General features: G+C 37.7%; 2 protein-coding genes across 2 annotated transcripts in view; both read right to left on the bottom strand.

The window, feature by feature from the left end:
* Positions 1 to 24,999, bottom strand: part of Fkbp59 (FK506-binding protein 59kD) — a 139,733-nt gene that overhangs the window by 85,789 nt on the left and 28,945 nt on the right. The gene's annotated exons all lie outside the window — the stretch shown is intronic.
* Positions 28 to 24,965, bottom strand: LOC117985860 (zinc finger protein 676-like). The gene is made up of 9 exons (XM_034972649.2): positions 24,829 to 24,965; positions 23,411 to 24,022; positions 22,586 to 22,681; positions 21,761 to 21,989; positions 20,925 to 21,172; positions 20,105 to 20,314; positions 19,456 to 19,687; positions 10,566 to 11,205; positions 28 to 10,043 (listed from the first exon to the last, which is right to left on the bottom strand). Exons 2-9 carry the CDS (start codon positions 23,884 to 23,886, stop codon positions 9,715 to 9,717), a joined length of 2,460 nt encoding a protein of 819 aa, XP_034828540.1. The 5' UTR covers positions 23,887 to 24,022; positions 24,829 to 24,965; the 3' UTR covers positions 28 to 9,714.

The raw sequence follows: 24,999 nt of genomic DNA, 5'->3' as shown, positions 1-24,999 counted from the left end.
TACAAGGATAAGAAATAAAACTACCTCTCCACTAGTCAGATTGTTTATTATCTCAATATGTTTATTATGTCATACAATTCAGATTGGAGTATTCCATCTACTTAACTGAAAACATGCTTACATTTATTTTATAGTAGGTATCCTTCGAAATAGTCAACTACATAAGACCTTTTTACCCTATATATCTGCTTTATATAATATACAAAAATAACAAAAATTATAATTAGTGTATTTATGGAGGCATGCATTTGCAGAGGTAGATCGGTACATTATAACTATACTGTAAAGCCGGATCCTGAAACCTCTAGATGGCGTTACAGTGCAATAAAAACAAACTTCATATTGAAGCTGGGTTTCCACTGTGTTGTGCTCCCTTGCGGAATGCAGACGCGTTTCCGCTCTCCCAAAACAACTTGGAAAGGAAATAATCGAAACGACGTGACACTAACCATTCCGTCTCACTCACACACCATACAAGGGTACCTATATGTGTACTGTGTAAGTGAGATCGAAAGCAAGAAAATCTTCCACAGATTTTGATTATCGAAAAGGTCAGAATAAAATGGACTTTTAAAAGGGTTCATGAATTAAAAATCCCTAGTACAGAATGATGCACCTTAAAACTAGGAACTTTCAAGTCCATTTTAATCTGTTGTGTAATTAGTGATGCGATGTTCGAAATCCACCAACGTTGTGGGGAGGTTAGGCGATATCAGACGGACAAACACAAAACTCTGCGAAGCTACCGCGAGACCAGAAAGCGCGAACGAATACAATAGAAACCCAACTTTACAAACTATACTTAATGATTATAAAAAAAGCGAACGTAACTAAAAAAGAACTGAATCTTTCAAATATTTCTCTTAATCTATTAAAAACTGGTATACGTAAATTATCGTCAAATAAAATGTAAAAAATTATAATTTGAAAATATGTATAAAAAAAGCTTGTAACGTCGACCATGCTTTACAGTATCTCAACTTACAAGCAACATGAGTGTATATTACAGAAAGAAATCCATTTCACAATATTGAATACATATATGTAGAATAGCAATTTCTATTTACAATGACAGGCTTTTCGCACAAAAACACGTAATTTATACAGAACATTATACGCTATAGATAAGAAAATGAAAATCCTTGCCGCAAATTTGGAATTTAATATTGTGATTCATCAAAATGGGTGTGAATAATGCAAAACAACACCAAAAAAAATACCTTCGATTCCGCGCGACCAGATAAAAATTGGTATCATGTGTATTTCGGCCTTAAAACCAAATACGGTAAGTCTTTTCTCAAAATTAACGCATTATAGATGAGGTTACGAATTATATTTAGCAGCAAGGACTTTTTACGAAGAACGCCTATCAGAATATCTTTGACACAAGAAAAATAATGTTATTATGATTTATGACCTATTATGCACAATTTCGAAGCGCTAAAAGAATATTATTAAAACGATAATTATCTTGCTTACTATATTATGACACATGTAAGACCGGGTTTAGAATTTCATCTACTCATGTGGCCCTAACATTGCAAACAAAGTAATGTATGTATGGCATGTGTCTCGCAATCGCGACGCTCAAGCAGGGTTGGCATTAGTTTTGCACAGCAATTAATTGAGCATATCGATTTGATATCGATAGACTGTCGATTGATCTCATTCTAGTATCGATCGACGTTGTGTAATATTCTTATAAAAAAATGTATAGCTATCGGAGCCAAGGTAGGCATAGTTTAAAACAAGTGTTATAAACATGTTTTTATTTTAAAAAAAAACAGTGTTAAACATGTTTTAAACAAAAATGATTTGTTTTTAAACTGTTTTTTTTTTCAACCCTGCCAATAGCGTACTGTCGTCTCACGAGTCGCGACACAGTAATTTGTTTGCACCTTAATTATTATTTTCAGATTTTTTTACGACAGCAATATTATGTTCATACAAACCCGGCCTGAATTCTTATATTTTAAGACAGATTTAGATGGAACCTATTTTGTACACATATCGGGTATTGAGGTAGTATTGTTAAACCGTCAGTTTCGGTTGCACTGGTCGCTTACTTATCGAGATATCATTATAACACTTCCGTAAAATAGAACCACAATACCCTGTGCTCGACTCTAACCTAAACACCGTTGATCTCGCTTCGAACACTAGATAAACAAACATGAATCGATAAAATATCCTCGATAGATACAGGGGAGATTAAACTAATGGGCACCTCACCTATACCTACCCAAAGAAGTCCACTAACACTCGAACTCACTCACACTCTTGACCTCAGACTAAGAATCAAGAGACTTGTCAAATGCGTATACCCGAAAGGGACAAAACAACAAAAGAAGGTTAGGAAAGGTTATGTCGCTACAACTTTTACACAGCAATGCAACATATATGGCTTCTACACACCTTCAATACTAAATAAAAACTCGTATTATCGCAATAAATTACTATCACAGAGGTTTGTTGGGCACAAATTACAACGTGTCCAACAAAAAAAAGCTAAACTATGACAAAGACAAAAAAATGTGTTTATGTCTCTATCACTCTTCAGAGCTTTTCTATACACCTAGCTTGCTCTAACAAATTATTATTATTTTAATGCCAAATCTACCTTGATTCTAATCTGAGCTCCTGACTCTGGTTGTGTCATAGCGGCTTTAAAAAAAATCTTGAGTTTACGCGCCTTTGTAGTTAAACTAAACATGCGCAGGATTCCATTTTTGAAAACACACGTAAAAAAACACGCAAGCCAAATTCGTTTACCGAAACGTTGATTTGCTTAAAGCCCTAATATAGACGTGTTAAAAATTGTGTAAGTGAGGGCTTACAAAAGGAAACCTGTGAATTTTTTAAATTTAATGTGGCAATGTGTTGGACTTATAAATATTTATTGAGGAAGTTATTTTAAAAAATCTTTGTTTTTTAAACTGGCTTTACGGCTGTGGGTCCTATAAGCCTCTGTTTGTTATCTAGTGATCTAGATTCTTGTTATCGAGCGAGACCAACACTAAAGACCTACAGCTAGGGACAATAAGATCGCAAAGGTTACAATTAGGAAATTTTCTTCATATCAAAAATAAAATAGACTACATACAATTTTACCTTTTGTATAATATAAGTATAAATAGTAAATAGATTTAATAGTAAAACACTTTGCAAAATGCGATCGCCGCACTTTAAAAATACATTAAATGCATAATAATATATTCGTCACTAAAATTCTTATGATATAAAAAGCATCAAGGGAATTTTATGTGTACAGTAAGCGGCAGAAAATAATGTACATCGACCTTTATAATGAGATTTCGGCTTTGTAGAGCGTTGTCTCTGTCAGTCATACCTATGTGACGTTTTGTCGGACTTAACCACAGAGACAGTGCTCTACAAAATCTCTTTCTAAAGGTCGATGTACATTATTTTCTGCCGCGAATTGTAGATATTTGCGATTTATAGTTATTTTCAGTGTTTTTCTGATCTTTAGATCTACAAGATTCCGGCAGATGTCATTTTATGACATTTTAAACATTTTGCAATATTAAATTAATAAGGGCAAGCCTGCACTTTATAAACTAGCGTGTTTTAATTGCCCTGACTGTGTATATTTCGAGGGTTTCGTAACAAACATGCCATTTCTCGTTTTTTGCTGCAATAGATAGAGCAAAACAAGCCCCATAACATACTTCAAGTCTAATACTTACTTAGAAAGACATAATACTCCAAAATATCAGCATTATTATATCAGCTAATTTTGATTTTATTCACATTTTTGTCCCGCCTGGTAAACTGCACTTTTGTGTACACGCCCTTTTGTTATGAATCACTCGATATACACACTGCAAACTGTTTAGCTCCTATGTGTTACAAAATTGTAAACAAGGATTTTTTTTGCTGTGCGGGCTTGCCCTTAAGCATCGTAAACTATGATACCAGGTGTAAGTTAAATACATCTTACCTTGAAGTGCGATTTAAAAGATAAATGATCGATTTCTTCATTATCGGCAATAAATAAAAACAAAAAACTTCAGTTAAAAAAATCAAAAGACGTTTGTACCTATGATATTAAAAAATCTGTAAAAGTAAATTTACAAAAAAACACTTTCCGGCTATGATTTTATAAAATAACAAGAAATCTGAACATGATTAGTTTTTTAGAGTTTGGAATTCCGTGAGGATTTATTATCCTAAAGAACAAAATGTAAGAACTTAAAGAGTGTTAAAATCTCGTCAATATTGCTACCTTTGCGACGAAATATACAAATACAGAAACTGTTATTTTATTATGAATATAGAAGTTTTGAATAAGTACTATTACATTGAACGATGATGCTTATTTAAGTCTATGCAACACCACCAAAATATTATGCTATATGCACTGTCGTAACGGAACAAGACACACTGCAACGCAAACTAAGTACATATAATCATCGACCTTCAAAAAGTGTCATTTATTACCTATTTTGAATAAAACATTTGATTTTGATTTTTTGATTTCATTTCGACTTAAAATTAACGTTGGAAAACATCATGGTATCTAATGTAACTTTCAAATCAAGAGGAATTTATTCATATTCAAACCTAGGTTAGCTCTGATTTAAAAATTAACTAATCAAACGCAATGAAATTTTGTAGCTAAGTTGTATCTTCCAGATACTAACAAAACTGTGGTCTGTGTCTGGTCTATAATATGATCCAAGACATAATAGGACGGCTAATCTTGTGTCCCTTACACAGTTTTGATTTTTCCCACTGAAGAATTTGGTTCTTAGTGTTTGATTCTATAATATTAATTAACTACACACTGGTACTGACTCTTAATGCAACGAAATTGAGTATTCACATCATTTTCTTACCATTATAATTTAAAAAAAAACAGACAAACCTAATTTAATTTAGGCCTGTCAAACCTCGTAACCTTAGGTCATAGGTGACATGCCAGTCGTAAGTCGATTTAAATTGTGCAATCAAATTAAGTGTTTAAAAATTCTCTTTCATCCTTTTTTAGCAATATTAAAAAGAAAAAGATGCAGAGCAGATACTCCAAACTTAGAATCGACGCCATTTTCCAACGTTAAAAAATTATTTGGACAAAAATTAAAATCAAGTCCCAGATAACTGGGTCGTAGTCTGACTTTACCTGATTTACGAACGAAAAACTAAAGTCGCAGTGTATTTTGCAGCAGCTAGCTTAGTATTGACAGTTGCACTGCGCTGCAGTCCAGAACACTGACTCTATGTCCACTAACGCCATCTTGACACTTCACAATTTTATTTACAGGAAAATATTTATATCGCAAAAACATTCACTCTAAACACAGGGAGAAAGTTTATAACTAAGAACTTTGCAAGCTACAGACTTTTGATCGGCCAATTTTTTAACTAAATAGGCATGCGCCTGGCTGCAATCACACCGAAGCTGGTGGTGATGCAGCCTAATGTAGAGTGCGCTTGCCTAGTAGGTGCCCATTCACTCTTTCTTTTAAAGGTCCCAATATTGTAATTGCCATGGAATACGGAAGACAGGGCATTCCGTGGAATTTCAACTATGTATGTAACTTGCGAACATGGTATTCAACTCCATTACAAACCACTGAAATACGGAATAATTAGACTAAACGATCGGCCGACCAAAAGTCTCCAGTCTGCAGAAGCCCTAAAAATGAGTGACTACAGCGCAGTTACACCAAGAGTGAACGATTGATAATCGAAAGGGGAGATTCGTCTCACATGTCCTAAGTTCTCGGTATAGAACTAGAAAACGTAATCTCTCCCCACTATTACTATATAATTTTGTATTACTCCAAAGCATGTCGTCAGCCGACTTCATCATGCGTGTTGTCCTCTGTGACGGGTATCGAAACCTGCTTGTTATACTCTGCGAGCCAAGCCGTTCGCGCGGCGGCCATCTTGTGTCTATTTTCGTCGAAGCCATAATTTTATCCGAAAGCTATTCATATTTTTGATCACATCTGACTGTTTTCCCGGATTTACCTCCAATACTTTATTAAGTTCATTGAACTTATAAATACGTTACAGTCTTTGGATACTTCTTATCACTAAGACCCCTTCGCCGCGAATTTTGTAAATAGTTTACTCTCTCGAAAATATATTTCGGAGTTTTTTTAATCATAATTTTTTTCTTTTTCTTTTAAATCTATTTTTTTTCGTTTTGCCGTGCAGTAAATCTGCCATCAATTTGTCCTGTCAATTTTTACGTGAAAATCTACACGATTTTTAACCGCATATGGATTTTGTCAGGCTATGTAATCGTATCTTCTTTTCAAACAAGTATTTAAAGAAATAGGTACACCGCTTCACTGAGAAGGCTCTTGGTTCCTACTTCATGAATTGTCTCAGTGAAACGGTATACTTATGGATATGGGAAAACCACATTTTCTCGAGTTACCGGACATAATAACACGTACGTGTCACCAATACAAACAGGTATTTGTTCAATGTTTGCATTCATCCATATGCGTTTAGGTTATGTAGCGGCGTCCTTATTCTGTACGCATAATTTACACAATATTATGCCTTTTCTTTCGTTACAACATGGCAACAAATATGCCTTTAGTGGATACCACTAAGCATTTGTTTTTACCGACCCACATTGCGCAACAGGATTTTGCGAAATGCATTTTTAGACATACAACTTGTCAAATTGTCGTTAAAAATGTGGTGATTGAACTTTAAGCCGCATCTAATAACACAGTTTTAAGTAAAACGTCACTTGTTACCATAGACGTGCCCTAAGTTTTTGGAATAAGGACGCACACATAATGTTGTTGTATCGTAAATAATGTATTTTGTACTCGCTCTTCAGACGACCTACTCTTACAATCTAAATATACATAAAAATATCACAGCACTATCGATTCACTTACACTAAAACCGACGACGCTTTGCGTCACGATTAAAAAAATAATAATAAAAAGGAATCGAAATTGAAATGCAAAAACGCCACCGCTGGGACCAAAAATTATAAAAAATGTGGAAAAAATATTTTTCCCGAAATTATAAAATATCGATTTCATACTGAAATAAAAAAGTGACATTAAAATCAAGCGGTATCAAAAAATCAAGCATAATAAAATGCGAATCACAGAAGTGCCGCAAAATATTTACAAAAACTTTTGGAAATTCTGTTTTTTTTTTGTAGATATAATCGCATGGTAAATGTTGCCAATCACATGAACGTTAAAAAATGGATTTGAACTATCAATTTATGGTCAAGACAAAGTAAGTAATATCTTATCTCTTGATTATTGTAAACAGGGTCTAAAGTTTGAAGTACTATAAAAAAATTACAAAGAAAAAATTTACAAATGTCTTAAATTGGCAATATTTATCACACAAAAACTTTTTCAGTTCCGAATATATTTTTTTTTAAATCATTCAGTGCAAATTTTGAGACGCGGATTCCACGAAATCTACTTTCAAAACAACTTCCGATCCTAGAAAAAGAGCAAAAGCGTTCTTCCTCACACTACGCGAGTCCGCACACACGCAACAAGTAATACGCACGCTACACGCACACACGCATCGAACTCGACGTCGAATGCAAGCAGTTTTAACCGCGTAAGGCCTCATGTACTTTATAATGCACACACAAAGGGTAATGTACGTTAAAATGTACATAAAGATACAGTAATATTTCCGGGCCAGACATTTTGACCTGTGTATACTCTTAGCACTATTTGGCGCACTAGTAGTCCAAGCCGCATTAAACCAGATGTTCTATGAAACTATTCATTCTATTGCGCACTTAGTCATTTAGTACGTGTAGTCCATTATAAATACTATCTGTCCCGGCTTACTCACGTGTGTAGTCGACGTTAGCCCGACTAGACAGATAGTATTTATAATGGAAATCACTCACGGTAGTTTAAACGTGTAGTCCAGTCTCTTGGCTGGTCGCATAAGCAAGTATAACGCGTAAAATTTAACTCGTCACGCGCCATTTTAACTTTTTCTGACAAATTTCATGTCAAAAGTACGATTTAAGTCCTTATTTTAAAGGTGAACCGTACTTTTGACATGACAATTGACCCATAGAGTTAAAATGGCGCGTGAGGAAACATTTTGTACGTACTATATATTGCTAACGTTGTATGAGGGTCCGCGCGCCGCTGCGACCAATCGTAGACCAGCGAGCAGGTACTGTTGTAATGGTAGTATTGTTCCAAAATATTAGTCTTGTGACAACTCACTGAATTGACATAAGCGCGCTTTGGTCTAGTTTGTGTCCAATGGCCTTGGACTTGGATTACTAGTGCGCAAGACCCCTAAAAATGGGAATACCTTGGTGCAAATAAACGCACAAGTTTAATATACAGGTACCAAGTTGTTCGATTTCGGTAGTTTCAATGCTGGTTTCCTTGAAAACTAACATTCAAACTACTGAATTGACAATGTGCATTATAAAGTACAATTTTGTTTTCAAAATTTCATTTATATTTCATTTGTTACGGCCGACGACGATAAAATTCCCTTCAAACGTTCTTTTTTTTTAAAGAATATTAGCCATGTTAAATGACTAATATTCCCCTTTCCTCTCCAACTAAGCAATTAAGCTTGTGCTAGGAGTAGGTACGACAATAGTGGGGTTTGAACCGTCGACCTTTTGGTTTTCAGTCCACTCCTTTACCTGTTGAGCTATTGAAGCTCTTGTTCCAAACATTTTAAGTGAATAAAGTAATGTACTTTATAACGGACATTGGGTTTGTAAGTGTTACAGTTTAAGGCCTTACGAAGCTAAAGAGAGAAACTTAACTAAATGAGGTAGCATCACTATGAATTATGATAACATTAACCGTCTAATGTTTGGTGGGATATATTATGTTAAAAATGTATACTCTATAAACATTAAAATAGATACTATTGTATAACTGAGGTACATCATCGTTTCCGTTCGAGGTAGCTGGGTGGGGCGGAACGGCGTCGTGCGACATTAATGACGGCCTTGCGACAAAAAAGTCGCACTACTTCCTCGTCGTGAGTCTGTACTATGCAACATTTCATGGTATAAAATATTTTTCAACACACTTGCTCATAAAGTGGCTCTAATTTCACCGCAATCAGGCGCAATGTGGCATGTTTAATGGGTTTATAACATTTTTTGTAGTGTTATATAACAATGTTAAGTAATGTTAATTCGTATTTCAAGATTGTGTAACATGTTACACAATCTTGAAATACGAATGTTTTGATTTTGTTGTAATGTGATATTGTGACAATGTTACATAATTTATGCAAATATTTTAACATCTACCTACTCACTCCAGGATTTGTGTATTCACGCGATTAATAGCCTCAACATTTTTTGCGCAACGGATCAGCCTGGCTGTCCAGCGCGGAAATGTAGCCAGTATTCTTAGCACCATTCCACGCAGGCATGATTTGTATAGTAATGAGATAAGGCTAGCTTTAAGGCTGAGATCTATAAAGCGCACTTTGCTCAGACTTAAGATTGAGTTAAACTGAGACAGATTTAGATATAGCTCTGTCTCGTTTTAACTCTGTCTTAAGTCTAAGCTAAGTCAGAGTGCGCTCTATAGATCTCACCCTTAGTTTTATTGTAATATTTTCATTAAAAGTATATAACACGTTACACAGTCCAAACTCACATTAACACGCACGAAGCCGTTCCGGCCTTAACGCGTAGATACAAAAATACGATTATCAACTAGGTATGTAAAGAAAAACTCTTCAAAATATATCAGTGTTCATCATAGATAGCCGATTAGAGTCAACCATGTCCCCATAACCATAGGGGTACTCCGGGCAAACCTTGGTGAATATTGGGGGTTCCCACTTAGGGGCTACTTGGTACATACCAGCGTCCAAGTCTAGGAGTGGGAGGTTGTTGCGGTTGAACTCCTCTGTCTTGATGGTCAGTAGAGGGTCTATGTGAGGTAGCATGTGATCATCCAAGTCGAGGAAGCCATAGTTGTCTCCGAGGATAAACTCTGGCCCGTACTCTGGAGGGAAGTTGTTTGCTTCGGAGGAAACCGTGTTTGGAGGTACCTCTGTGCCTGCTGCAATAGAATAACACAGGATTGATAAAAGACCGTGGATTTGATTCGCAAGTCGCTTGATTCACAGGATACGTTTTTGATATGAACCGTGAATACCTTTAAAACAAGAGTATTTAGGCAGCTTCTAGACACGCGCACTCCAACTTAGACCTCATCATTTCTTCTTTTTAAGCATGATTATCGTCAAGCACAATAAAAAAAAATTTAACTCTTGTGGGATAACAAAGTGATCCCACAAGACTTCCTTGTTTTCTATTAAGATAAAAAATTAAAACACTTTCTGACCAACAGAGTTGTTCACATATGGAATAAATTGCCTAAGGATATGGTTATGTCAAGTTCAGTTAACCAGTTCAAGAATAGATTGGACAAACATTTGGAAAACTCAAAGCACTTCTGATATAGACGCATCAGCAAAAGCTGCATAGTCTATTAAAAAAAAATAAGGAACCCTAAAAATGGAACAGAAAAATCTGTGGATACTTTGGTTACAAATCACTAGAGTTACAAAAATGTACTCACCATTATCAAAAATAGTGTCATGAGTTGCGAGCACATCAACAAGTTCAACGTTGCCATTGTTCTGGTTCTCCGGCAAGCTCTCCAAAATCTGCAGCTCCTTCTCAATGTCTATGTGGATTATAGACTCTGCTTCCATATTGTTATCTTGTATCTGATCTATGTGGTCTATAGTCTGTGGTTCTTGTACTTCGTTGACGCTGTTTGTAGTCTGTGTCTCCATGCCATCATCTTGTACTTGGCATACATAGTCAAGTTTTATATCCGTGTCATTAATTTTTGCCAAACTTTCATCGTGTTCGGACGAGTGTGAATTCGAGTAGTTTATATCGTTTTGGTTGAATTCTTCTTCAGAATATTCAGTTTTGTCATTATCAGAAGTGGGATTTTTACTGTATATTTTCTCTTCGACGTTGTGCATGCGGCGCTTATGTGTAGACCAGTTGGGATAGCTGGCGAATGTTCTGGAACAAACTGTGCATTTGTATGGCTTGGAGCCGGTGTGGATGTTCAGGTGTTCCTGCAGGCGCTCCACTTTGGGGAACCCTTTGCCGCAGTAGGAGCAACTGTGGATTTTCTTCTCGCTGTGGGTCTTCAAGTGTTCCATGAAGTTGCGTCGGTTGTTGTACACCTTGCCACACACCTTGAAATGCCAAGAACAGAGGTTGTGGATGTATTCATCTGAAGTAAGAAACTTCTTTAGTAGCGACTTGGGAGTTGTCGCGACGAACGTCGCGAAATAGTTAATTGTACAAAATATAAATAGTAATCATCGTAAAATTAAATCATCCAATTATAATATCTAATTACAATAACGAGCAAAACGAGATTAGAAGGAGAGGAATCCAGAGCCGGACGCTTAAAATACTATGGTAAGTTGTCTGTGACTTTACTCTATGGGTCTAATGGTCTATACTTGAAACGCGACGCCGACTGTCTGTGGTCGAAGCCTTAAACCACGGCGCCCACCATTTTGTTAACTGACTGGATCCGAGCACGGCAGCCTCGCCTCACAGCACGCCCACCGTCATCAGTTCGGTGCCTCGCATCCTGTATTATTACTCGTAAGTGGCTAACTATAAGTAACTATATTTGATTGCTATTAATTGTGTGCATAAGGAACGTTTCCATGTAGCCAACGTCGAGAGTCGTAAGGGCCCTTTATTGGCAGGCCTTAGTCGGAATAGTAAATCGTCAGCGTCGGGAGCCATTGGGACCCTTGTTGGCAGGACTTGGCTGGGAGAAAGTAATCCGTCAGTGTCGAGAGTCGTGGGGGCCCTCGGGTGGCAGGCCTTAGCGTCGAACCGCTAACTCTCGATACAGATGACGAGACCAGCTAGCTCTCGACGTCAGTGACGACCCCGGCTAACTCTCGGCGTAAGTAGCAAGCAAAGGTGTGGCACTTTGAGCCGGCACGAATAGCCAGTTACCTGACCGAAACGCGGTAGGTCAATGGGACCCAATTATAATCCTAATGGCTGGGCTAATGATGGAACCGTTCCTCCTTTAATTTAGTGCTAGTCAGCCCTGGTCTTCCCCGCATAGCGGCGAGGAAGACAGTAGCCCCGGCAGATTTCGTCTAGGCGAAATCTGCCCGTCCCATATATGTATTACAGAGTGCGAGGCAATGGATTCTGTCCTATGCGACGGGGAGGAAGGCCGCTTCCTCGCCCGTCGCCTCAGTGCCGCGGAGACGGCGCATTAACCTGGTGTCGCACGCGCAAGCAGACTGCGCATCGAGCAAGGGTGAGTGCATAATCAAACATTCACAAACTAGCCTTCGTGACGTCTCTGGTTTCAACCCTCAAACCCGGGCGGCAAGCCGAGTCTAACTAAGCATAAACAGGAGGCGCCACGACATGGTGGAGGTGCTGAGGATCTGATAAATCAGTAAATGAGCTTTCAGCAAAAAATGCTAAAAGAAAGAGGGTTGTCAAATAAGTTGTGAATGTTGTTATGCACTGACCTAAATCAGACATGTCTCGACAAGTCTCGACACGTATAGAGCGGCAAAGACCATTAGACCTTAATAGGTTATTTTCATGTCTTGTTTTCTCGTAGCTATGTGATTTGTTCTGAATATGATTATTCTTAAGCGTGAATGACCTACCTACCTACACATGAAAATTATTTTTCCTACTATTGAGTTTTGATACCTACCTACAGGTGATGAATAATTCTACTTATAACTAACACTTTAAACTCTAATACCTACTTTAAATAAGCAAAGTTATGTTGCATTTCACTGATGATTTTAACGTTTTTTTAGACAGTTTTAATATAAATACCTACAATACATTGTAGTGAATAGTGACAAATGTTCAATGTTTAATTTAATAAAGGATAGGTACCTACCTAATGTGAAGAATAAAGGAGGATGCTGTGCGCATAGTCCTATAATAGAATAAAGGAAACCGAAAATTAAGAATAACCTCATTCTCTGTTAAAGTCTAATTGTAAAGATGCGACGGTATTACCAACGTTCTGAATTATTATATTCACAATAAAGTGACACTGTTATTGCAGTTTAGTGGAATAATTATTATAATTATGTTGATCCATGTGGGACTAAATCAATTAAAATAAAAGTTTGAGCTCGCATCAACATTCTGACAAATTAAGATTATTATAATATCATATTCAACTGAGACTTAAAGATGAGTCAATTTCAAAAGTATTTAGGGTTCCGCACCTAGTAAGAAAGAAAATCAATTCTAAAGGTTATCGTTTCTTGTATAACAGTTATAAATGTGAAAAAACCCTTGGTTTCGGTGCGCAAGAAATTCTTTTTTTTTTCACAAATTTTATGAATGAAACAGTGAAGTGATATGGACATTAACAATAAACGATAGGTACCTAGAGCAGTCACCTGCGATAGTACACTGACCTTTGCCGGTGCATTCACACTGGACTTGCTAGAACGGTTAAATAGTTACACACATACCTACCCGACTTGAGATTGCTATGATCATACAATTTTGATACGAAGGGGTCAATCATTGAATGCTTATGCTGAATGGTCACACAGTGTGTGTGCCCACGCATACCTAGTAACTGAGATGATTAAATACTAACATTGAGACCCGGTTTAGCAATACGAACCTTAGGCATGAAATAAAAGCCAGTAGAATGTACAGAGATTTAAGAATATTTGTAGAAGTTTATTGAATAGAGGTATAATGCTACTCTATTTTACTACATTCTATATCTTGTTGCAAGGGTAGGCATAACCCTTCTAGCATGTTAGTGGAATTGTGTACACATCTGTGGGCAGATGACTGACAATTATTGATAAGGTCGTTGTCACACTATGACAACAGGGCCGGACTATGAAATTGATTTATGATAAAGTCGGTTACTTACTTTATCCGCGATACTAATTAATTTCATTCTACAACAACAACGGTACAAAATTATTTCGTTATACCTAGTCGTTGAAATTTATTTGATAAATTATTTGATGAATATATGAGATTTATAGAACAAGGGTTACCATGAATATTCAAACCATAGGACATTGATGTAACACAACAACTAAATAGAAGTTTTAAATGAACTTTAAAGTGAAATAAATGAAAGATGGACGATCATTTGAAAAATAGATCTACGATACTGACACAGATAAATAAAATTAGTTAGATTAAAAAAAAAAAAATTTTTTTTTTGTTTTGGCCAATCCGCTTCCTTTCTTTTTCTCTCGCTTTTCTCCTAAGCGGTGCTATTTCATTTATAGAGAGACGAGCCACGAAGTTCCCGGTCACATCGAAGACATCAACTAAAATTCTAAAAACCTTAAACAACTAACCCGTTTAAAGGAAACTTTTATCTACTAATATTTCGAACATACCGACAAGATGGATCAAAGTCTCTTGGCGATATTGCACTCAATGAAAACAAAATTACAAAATTTATCAACCAACGCATCTCAAATAATAGAAACTCTTGATGATCCAACCACTCAATCTCCAACGATTATACAAGAAGCAGAAATTATTTCTTCGAAATTACAAACTTTGTTAAATAGATTGAGCTCCGAATTAACCAATTACTTTCGATTAAGCAACGATCCTGCGCCTGATGACATATCCGAGATATCTACAGTACAATTAGAAGCCGAAGATATATTGTGTGAACTTAAAGTCAAAATTAAAGAAAAGACTAAAGTAATTGAACGAGAAAATCAAGTCAACAGGGATACGAATCCGAATCTAAACAGCCGGCTACCGAAACTGAGTTTACCGGAATTCGACGGCGATATCCTGCAATGGTCAACATTTTGGGATCAATTCAGCTCAAATATTGACAAGCGAAACTTAACCGATGTTGACAAGCTATTGTATTTAAAAGCTTCGTTGAAAGGTGAAGCGAAGAAGATCGTGGAAGGCTTAGAGACAACGAACAAGAATTACAGTATAGCACTAGTGACATTAAAAAATCGATATGGAAAGGAAAACCACATAATTGATGCACACTACTCAGCACTGTATCGTGTCAAGGCTTCCACCGCAATGAATGTCACGGAGGTGAGACAAACACTGAACGAGATCGAACGACATCTTAGGGTGCTTAAATCGCTGGGCGAGGACATAAACCACAACCATCTACGTTTCCTAATCATGGAAAAATTCCCGCAAGAAATCATTTACGAAATGAAAATGAAAATAAACACCGAGTCCATCGAGGAGATAAGGAAATGCCTCGAAGTCATTATTACGGCTAGGGAAGACGCAGAGAGAGTTATCCAGGGAAAATCTGAAGACAATTACACTACCCAATCTCTACACGCGAATGCATCCGACGACAATAATATGAAATTAAAATCCAAAGGGCCAACAAGTAAAGAAATGTCCACAAAGAAACAAGATAAAAATCGGGGACTATTTCAAGGTCGTCAGGGAAGTTTTAGGAAACAATTCAAAAGAAAATGGGAAGAGCCAGTAGGAAACCAAGAAAGGCAACACGAAAAGAAAAGAAAACTTCACTGCATCTTCTGTCAGGAGAACCATTTTAACGATCAATGCAAAGCCTTTACAACGTTACGAGAAAGGAAAAATAAATTAATTAACCGATGCTACGCATGTCTTCGCATAGGACATACCGTAAAGATATGTGAGAGAAAAATAAAATGTGCACACTGTAACGAGATTGGATCTCACAATCGGGCACTTTGTCCTAAAAATCTACAAAAGGAGAGTGAAACAACTAATAAATAAATAAAAATAATAAATAAGAATGTAAATAATAAATAAGAAGAATAATAATAAATGATTATATAAATAATAAGAATACAAACGAATCAACTAATAATTTAATGCAATTAGATACCAAGGATACTACTATACTTCAAACAGCAGTTGTGAACGCGAAATCTGAAAAGGAAGAACATCCTGTTCATTACTTGCATCATTGTGTCCATCAGAAGGAGAAAACCATCAGAATTATATACCAACTCCAAAAAAGCGTTTAAACAAATGTCTATGAACTTAAGGGAGTGGAGTTCTAATTCTTATGAATTTATGACACAAATCCCAGACTCGTCAAAGGAAATCCGTGTTAAGATATTAGGACTTGATTGGGATTTAAAGGAAGATCTACTTCAATTGAGATACAAGATCGACTCTAATGCGAACAATAAACGGGAAGTATTGAGAGTGATCGCTTCAATCTACGATCCTTGCGGATTTGTTGCACCACATAATATCCTACCTGCTAAATTATTTAAGAAGTCGTCTTATAAAATTTATTCGGAACTTTCTTTCTGCAAAAGTAACACATAAATTTCTTTGGACCGATAGCCAAATTGTAATCGGATGGTGCAAGTCTTCTAAACTTTTACCACCATTCGTAGCAAGGAGAATCCAAGAAATTAAATGAAACAAAGAATTGATCATAAGATATGTTCCCTCAGAGCTAAATCCAGCAGATGTAGCAACAAAACCTTACAGCGCTTGTGAAGATAAAGCGAAATAATTAGCTGGATCTCAATATTTGTTACAAGCATCTGATACATTGCCACAAAGGGCAACGAATAGTGATCCCTTTTTGTTTCGGGAGGCTCTTCCGAATGATAATGAAGATGAGGAAGTTGAAATGAATGAAACTATTTCTGTAATATAGAATAAACGAAAAGGAACAAGAACATTATAAAAACACTGTCTTAAGGATCGCGAACTATCTACAGTAACGAAGGAAATTGAAGCCGTGGTAAACACACGTCCACTAACCCATATAGATGCCGAGCTGGATCATATATTGAAACCAGCTGATTTCTTGGTTGTAGGAAAATGTATAACAGTAGAGAATACCCGGAAGGAACCTTTAGCAGAAGGAACCGTTACAAAAAGGGAACTAGTTAAAGGTTGGAAAAGAGCTCTTAAAATCCAAGAAGAATTTAGAGAAATGTTTTCTAATCGTTACCTTCTCAGCCTTCGAGAAAGATACCAGCATTCACATAGGGATCCAAGAGTCACTTCGAAATTAGAACCTCAAGAAGGACAAATAGTCCAGATAAAGGGGGAACATCCTAATCGGGAAAGCTGGCGAGTTAGGAAAATAACAAAACTTATGAAGGGGAAGGATGGATTTAGCAGAACAGCGAAAGTAAAAGTAGATAATAGCGAATATATTAGATCCATTTCACACTTATATCCACTGGAAATGGACGAACAAGAAGCTCACGCTCTAGCTGACAAACCTAGACCAAGTTACAACTATATACCTTCCGAACGCATAACAAGAGAAGTGCACGAAGAAACCACTGGAGAAACCAGTGAGATACGTAGTGGTGAAATCGATGCACCTGAAAAGGAAAATGATCACACCATACAAGACCATAATGAGACGATGTTAGAGGATCAACTTCTGCCAGAGGAGATTACTAACGAAAACGAAGTAGACCTTTCTTCCGAGGAGCCAAGACCCAAGAGAGAAGCGGCTGTCAGGGCCCTCGAGAAGATTAAGGAGTGGACGCAGAATCTTGTCGTCTTATTGTAACTTCCGTTGTTGGGGAGTGTCGCGACGAACGTCGCGAAATAGTTAATTGTACAAAATATAAATAGTAATCATCGTAAAATTAAATCATCCAATTATAATATCTAATTACAATAACGAGCAAAACGAGATTAGAAGGAGAGGAATCCAGAGCCGGACGCTTAAAATACTATGGTAAGTTGTCTGTGACTTTACTCTATGGGTCTAATGGTCTATACTTGAAACGCGACGCCGACTGTCTGTGGTCGAAGCCTTAAACCACGGCGCCCACCATTTTGTTAACTGACTGGATCCGAGCACGGCAGCCTCGCCTCACAGCACGCCCACCGTCATCAGTTCGGTGCCTCGCATCCTGTATTATTACTCGTAAGTGGCTAACTATAAGTAACTATATTTGATTGCTATTAATTGTGTGCATAAGGAACGTTTCCATGTAGCCAACGTCGAGAGTCGTAAGGGCCCTTTATTGGCAGGCCTTAGTCGGAATAGTAAATCGTCAGCGTCGGGAGCCATTGGGACCCTTGTTGGCAGGACTTGGCTGGGAGAAAGTAATCCGTCAGTGTCGAGAGTCGTGGGGGCCCTCGGGTGGCAGGCCTTAGCGTCGAACCGCTAACTCTCGATACAGATGACGAGACCAGCTAGCTCTCGACGTCAGTGACGACCCCGGCTAACTCTCGGCGTAAGTAGCAAGCAAAGGTGTGGCACTTTGAGCCGGCACGAATAGCCAGTTACCTGACCGAAACGCGGTAGGTCAATGGGACCCAATTATAATCCTAATGGCTGGGCTAATGATGGAACCGTTCCTCCTTTAATTTAGTGCTAGTCAGCCCTGGTCTTCCCCGCATAGCGGCGAGGAAGACAGTAGCCCCGGCAGATTTCGTCTAGGCGAAATCTGCCCGTCCCATATATGTATTACAGAGTGCGAGGCAATGGATTCTGTCCTATGCGACGGGGAGGAAGGCCGCTTCCTCGCCCGTCGCCTCAGTGCCGCGGAGACGGCGCATTAACCTGGTGTCGCACGCGCAAGCAGACTGCGCATCGAGCAAGGGTGAGTGCATAATCAAACATTCACAAACTAGCCTTCGTGACGTCTCTGGTTTCAACCCTCAAACCCGGGCGGCAAGCCGAGTCTAACTAAGCATAAACAGGAGGCGCCACGACAGGAGTAATTTAGATCTTTTTGCGTCAGAAGTAACGTTCAAACGTCACATCCACCAAAAATGGCCGCTAAACAGAACAGCCGTTTAGAGCTCGCTATCTTTTATCGAAATGTTCTTCATGTATTTTGGTGCTGTTGCCTTGATTCCCTGTACCACTGCGACCGTCGCGCGTGGATCCATTGTGATTGCCAAACTCTTATTGAGGTGTTATAAAGTGCATATTATTAAGTGTCATGCCAAGATGGAGGGCTCAATCTGTTTGGCAGCCATTTCCGGTGAAAGTGAAGTTATTGGTTATTTTCGTTCGAAAAACTGTCTGAGTTACTCTCGAGCCAAAAACGCCTCTTTGGATGCGTTTTCGTACGAATTTGAGTCGTACGAGTTTTTTCATAAAACATAAACTAATTGAAAAATCCTATTACAATGTAAAGGATTATTTAAATGATAAGCAAGCTTGGGAATGAGTTGCTTAACGACTTTGTGATAGTTCTAATAAGTTTCAATAATTTTGTAAAGTGGTGATAATAAAAAGAATACCCGGCTGAGTTTGTTGTGGGCTCTTCTCAGACCTGGGCGCGTTTGGAACCCTCGTAGCTTTAGTTTTAAGTTTGCGTTATAATTATCACCACTATATTATCTTACAAATCTAACACTATACCAGACAATCAATAAGAGTAATTTATTACCTATTTTGAATAAATCATTTGACTTTTGACTTTTACGAATGGGGAAGTACAGAATACCTTGCATATATGCAGAACACTGGTGAAGTGCTGCGCGAGGTGGTTCAGCAGCATGTGTCTCTCGTGGTAGGTCTTGTTGCACACGGGACAGCCGAACAGCTTCCTCTTGTGCGCCTCCAGGTGCTGCGAGCACGAGAGCAGGGTGGGGAAGGACAGGCCGCATTGTCTACACCAGTTCTGATGGGAGCTGTGGATCTGCTGGTGGAGTACCAGCTCTTTTGGGGATGAGAACCTGTAATTATTGGAGTGAAACAAACATATTATAACTAGTTGTTTGGTTATGGTCCATGCCGAAAATAATGCGATTTACGGCCAAATAATATTGAAAAGTCGGATGGCGATGGTTCAGTAATCTAAATATATAATAGGAAAAGGTGACTGACTGACTGATCTATCAACGCACAGCTCAAACTACTGGACAGATCGGGCTGAAATTTTGCATAGATAGCTATTATGACATAGGCATCCGCTAAGAAAGGATTTTTGAAAATTCAACCCTCCTAAGGGGGTGAAATAGGGGTTTGAAATTTGTGTAGTCCACGCGGACGAAGTCGCGAGCATAAGCTAGTGATTAACAAATGGTCATTTCACCAAAAAAGAGCAAGTGGGAAAAAAATTATTTTATTTGATTTAAATAAAAACTAATTACGTTTTCTGGCAGTGCTCCACGGGGCACGTGAGGCAGTGCTGGCCGTGCGCGTCGAGCAAGTGTTTGCGCAGGCCCCCCTCAGTGACGTAGCGACGCTCGCATTCTGAGCATGCGAAGGGCTTGCCGCTGGCTGCGGCGTCGGCCTTGCATGCCGCCATGTGCGCGCTCAGCAGCGAGAGACGGTTGAAGGGCTTGAGGCATATGCTGCAGCTACAATACAATAAAACCAGTCAAGTTTGTCATCAGCAGCAGCAACAGTTTTGATTTGTACTTAGTTATTACCTAGTTTAGTTAAGTATTATAAGAGGAATGTGCAACATTCATATAAACTCAACAGAGTTTTAGGATATCAAGTGTAAAGTTGTATAATTATTATTTGGCTGAATAAAAAAAGTGCGAGTCGGACTCTCACACAAAGGGTCAAATTGAATTCTCAAAAAAATTAACCAGCTCAAGATAAAAATTTGCAACTTACTGCCGTACAGCGCCATTTTGATGTGATTTAGTTAACTAATTAATTCGGGAACACAAATTTTAAATTTTTTGTGATAGAACCAAAAATTCACGGTTTTCGGATTATTTCCTTTGCTTGTATTGAAAGTGTGGATGTTTGGATGTTTGTTACTCAATCACGCAAAAACGGCTGAACGGATTTGGTTTAAATTTGGAATGGAGATAGACTATACCCTGGATTAACACATAGGCTAACACATTTTTATCCCGGAAAATCAAAGAGTTTTGAAAAATGCAATTCCACGTGGACAAAGTCGCTGGCATTAGCTGGTATAAAATAAAAGTTTTCAAAAAAATCAACACTCACCAAAATCGATGCTTGGCGCGATGATTGTAAGCATGTTTGGCAAACACAGAGTACTTCTCGAACGACTTGTCACAGACAACACAGATGTACACGATGTCTTCATCGCCGTGCTCGTGAGAGAAGTGAGCGTCGAATTCGAACCTGTTCTTTGATACCACAGAGCAATATCTACATGCTATACCTCCCAAGTATTCCACAGCTGTCTCTGGGTTGTCACAATTTACCTCCAGCTTTATTTCAGGTTCATCCTTGAAATTAAATTTATTTGCTGAATATGAGTACAATTAGTAATGATTCTGAGGTTGAAATCTATAGAGTGCACTTTGACTTAAGTTTCAGTTAAAACGAGACAGACTTATGCCAGCGGTATAGCGCTGTCTTGTTTTAACAGCGTCTTAAGTCTGAGCAAAGTCCAAGTGCGCTCTATAGATCTCAGCCTAAGCAAAACTATATTTTTAGAGTATTCGCATCCTCTTCTTACTAATGTAATATGAAAAGGACAGACACAGTTTGACAGGGTTAAATTTAACTAAGTCCGTTTAACCGTCAAACCACGTGACTTCAGCTGCCAGTCGCGAGCCTATTGTTTAAATTTGTAGCGTGCACTAATATTTAGAGCCTTTAAATGTAATTCATGTTCCTAAAGTGCTTTGTACAGCACCTGGCAAACAACTTGACGCGATTGGCTGGCGAATGACGGGTGCACGCGATTGGTTGATCAGCCGGCGCGAGTGCACGCGATTGGTTCATACGTCGACTTTCGCTTCCCGGATTCGCCAACTTTCCCCCATAACGCTGCTTCAGGTCAAATTTGTTTGCCGGGCTCTATAGGTTACCTTCACATTATCGAAATGTTTTATAAGATGGTCCGCAGCATTGTCTCTGCTTGGTATATTTTCGTTGCAAATGGGGCAAGTATATATGTTCACGGTATGAATGTCGGCGTGAGTTTTGCAACTGTCCAGGGTGTCTATCTTCTCTTCGCATATCTGGCAATGGTACGGGGGCGCATTCGATGTGTTATGGATGGTCTGGTGCAGCAATAACTCGTTTTTGGATGAAAATCTAATGAATAACATCTTTAGTTAGAATTAGCCTTTAGTTAGAGTTAGAATTAGTCATCACACTTGTTTACAGTTGCTTACACAGCTTAACGAAATAAGTCGGGTCCAGCCTACTGATTCGCTAACTCAGTATCTAACACTGAATGATAGCCACTTGCATGTTGCTCCAGATTACAGTAGTAGTAGAGTACAGGGTAGTAGTTGTCCGAGACTACAGTAACTTGTATTATAAATTGGATTTTTGAAAAGAGCAACAGCCAAGTTTCTTGCTGGTTTTTCCTGGCAGTGCAGGCATTGGTGGTACCTCTGGTGCTGGAAGCGTTCATCACTTAACATCAGGTGACCTGCCTCGAGCAGGTGATGTGGTGATGTTAAGTGATGAACTATTTTTGTTCTTTAAAAAAGGCATTCAAACCAGGGGTCATCAAGATTCACTCGATGATTCGAAAGCACTTCTAAAAGTTTATTGAAATAAATAAAAATTCAATTACTATTACCAACATAAAGTACATTCATTATACATATTGATTCACTATCTGGTTTGGTGCATTAGATATTTTGAGTTGTATTGTAACTTCTAATGAAGTGAAGACTTACTGCTTACTGCAGGTGGAACATTTGAAGACGTGCATTATTTTGATATGGTCCTTCAGAGCTGCAAACTTTGAAAAAGTTTTGTTGCAAGATTCACACCTAAAAAGAGAATATTTTAATTCAAACCCAACCCTAGTAACGGACCACCAATTTTTGAAGCACACTTGTAGGTGTCAAAAGGTGCATACAATCTGAGAAAGGACTTGCTATATTGCATTTACACAAGTTTACACAAGTTTAAAAAATGTGTTAAAAGTATGCTCCTAAAAAAAGCATATTATACAGTCGCAGACTATGTAAACGATAAAAAAGCTTGGATTTGACTCGCTCCAGCAATGCACGGGGCTGCAATGGCTTGTATAGTACGGTATAATAACATTGTAAATTGAAAAATTAAAAAGAGCAACCGCCGAGTTTCTTGCTGGTTCTTCTCGGTAGGAACGGCATTCCGAACCAGTGGTAAATTAAAACTACCTGACTATTCATAAGCACTTTTAAAAAGTTTACATGAATAAAAAAACATTCTATTCTAAGGCTGAGGATAGAGCGCTCTCTGACTTAGCTTAGACTTAAGACAGAGTTAAAACGAGATTTACGTGAGAGATATAGCTCTGTCTCATTTTAACTCTGTCTTAAGTCCAAGCTAAGTCAGAGAGCGCTCTATAGATCTCACAATAGGTGTTTATGTAGTCTGTCTGTCTGGTTTTGCTCCACTTTTAAAATTGTATGACTATGCCTATCTAGTTTTATAATATCTTTGTTAATACCTCATAATACATATTATATACAGTTTTAAAATATTTTGTGGTAATACATAAAAATACAAACTTGTGTCTTTCCTTGATGACATGAGTGGTGTAGCAATGCCCTCGGAAACTGGGATAGCTCTTAAATTCTTTGTAGCACACCACACAAGCATACACGGCCTCCCCGATGAAATGTCTAGCGTAATGAACGTCAAACTCCTTCTTATTAGAATATGACAACTTGCATGTCTGACAGAATATGCCACCCACTAATTCAATTGTAGTTGCTTTGGCTGCCAGAGCCTGTGTTTTCCTCTCCACCTTTCTGTAAGACTGTTTGTCTGGTAAATTCCGATCATTGTCTATATTATGGTGTGTTATCAAACTCTCCAGGTCTTTGTTAGCCAGATCTGATTCTTTTTCAACAATTCTCAGTTTCTTACCCTGGTCTAAGACAATTTTATGAGGTTCTACATTTCTATAAGTTGTTACTTTTTGTTTTTCTGTTATAAAATGCTGTGATAGTATCTCTATATTTGGGCGGGTATGTGAAGCCATCTTTGCACATCTACGTGCAATCCATTTATTGAGCGTGTTTCCAATGTGTCAAGGAGGTGTTCTTGAAATGATTATTGACGGTGGTAATGACATTTTGTTTTTGTGCTCCCTACATATTAAGTAAGCTGGTCTTGGCCTGGAAATAAAAATATATTTTTTTTTAATTACCCAGGTCTGTATGCAAAATCTATAACCATGCAAAGTCAGCCTTATTACTACCAGCAATCTTTTAAAGGCAATATTTGATGAAAGCTAAATACATTTAATAGTAAAAATATTAAAATGTAGTTAATATAATAATAAAAGAGAAGGAATGTACACATAAATAGCTTATTGATATAAAATTATTCATAATATCAGTAGGTAACGTAGTTTATTAGAAATTAGAAATATATATATTTAAGTAGGACTAACGAAACAGATCTCCAAGTAATAAAGGATAAAACGAGACAATATCTAAGTGAATTATGTACGTGTCTTTTATATTTCAGCTGATATTCAAAGTAAGAAATTTTTGAATGTGTAGGTAAACAATTTTAGTTATCTTGTAATGAGGTCAACAGATTATCAGTTAAATTCAAGCATTGTAAAGTTTTGAAGCATTATATTTAGGAGAGCTTATGAAAATAAGGACTAATCTATTCGACTCTATCAATTACTTATAGCTAAATATTTTATGTAAAGCTAAGTAAAACTTTCCGACACCGGCGACCTTGACTATCGGAATAATGCAAAGAATGAGCATTTCATAAACACAAACCTATATGGGACATTTTAGATTTAGCCGACTATCAATTTAAATTTCACAACTGAACAGCTTTTCCAGTATTCTCTCATAAAGTTACGAAAACATTAGGATTCCAATTCATCAATAATTTCGAGGGTGGAACAAGGGTTCGTATTGTAGCGCTACAGTAAAAGAAATGTATGTGAATTACTTACAGAATCGGATATAAACTTATAATTCTGCATCGGACATTAGTCCAACGTTACATTTTACATTACAACAGCCGAAATAAAATATAAACGATAAAAAATGTAACGCCGGACGACAAACAACGCCAAGAAAACGTGTGAAACACAGACCAATAACATATATGGTGTGTAACACAG

The sequence above is a fragment of the Maniola hyperantus genome, chromosome 10 (genome assembly GCF_902806685.2).
Source record: "Maniola hyperantus chromosome 10, iAphHyp1.2, whole genome shotgun sequence".
NCBI lineage: Eukaryota > Metazoa > Arthropoda > Insecta > Lepidoptera > Nymphalidae > Maniola > Maniola hyperantus.
Note: the sequence above shows the minus strand (reverse complement) of the source record. Positions and strands in the feature narration are given on the sequence as shown.

What these genes read in the sequence shown, in the direction of transcription:
- LOC117985860 (XM_034972649.2), bottom strand. Translation starts at nt 23,886, where the DNA reads ATGGCTTCACATACCCGCCCAAATATAGAGATACTATCACAGCATTTT. An exon ending in CGCGCCAAGCATCGATTTTG is followed by an intron (nt 20,315 to 20,924) that starts GTGAGTGTTGAT and finishes ATTGTATTGTAG; the next exon opens with CTGCAGCATATGCCTCAAGC. An exon ending in GTGTTCTGCATATATGCAAG is followed by an intron (nt 11,206 to 19,455) that starts GTATTCTGTACT and finishes TGGCATTTCAAG; the next exon opens with GTGTGTGGCAAGGTGTACAA.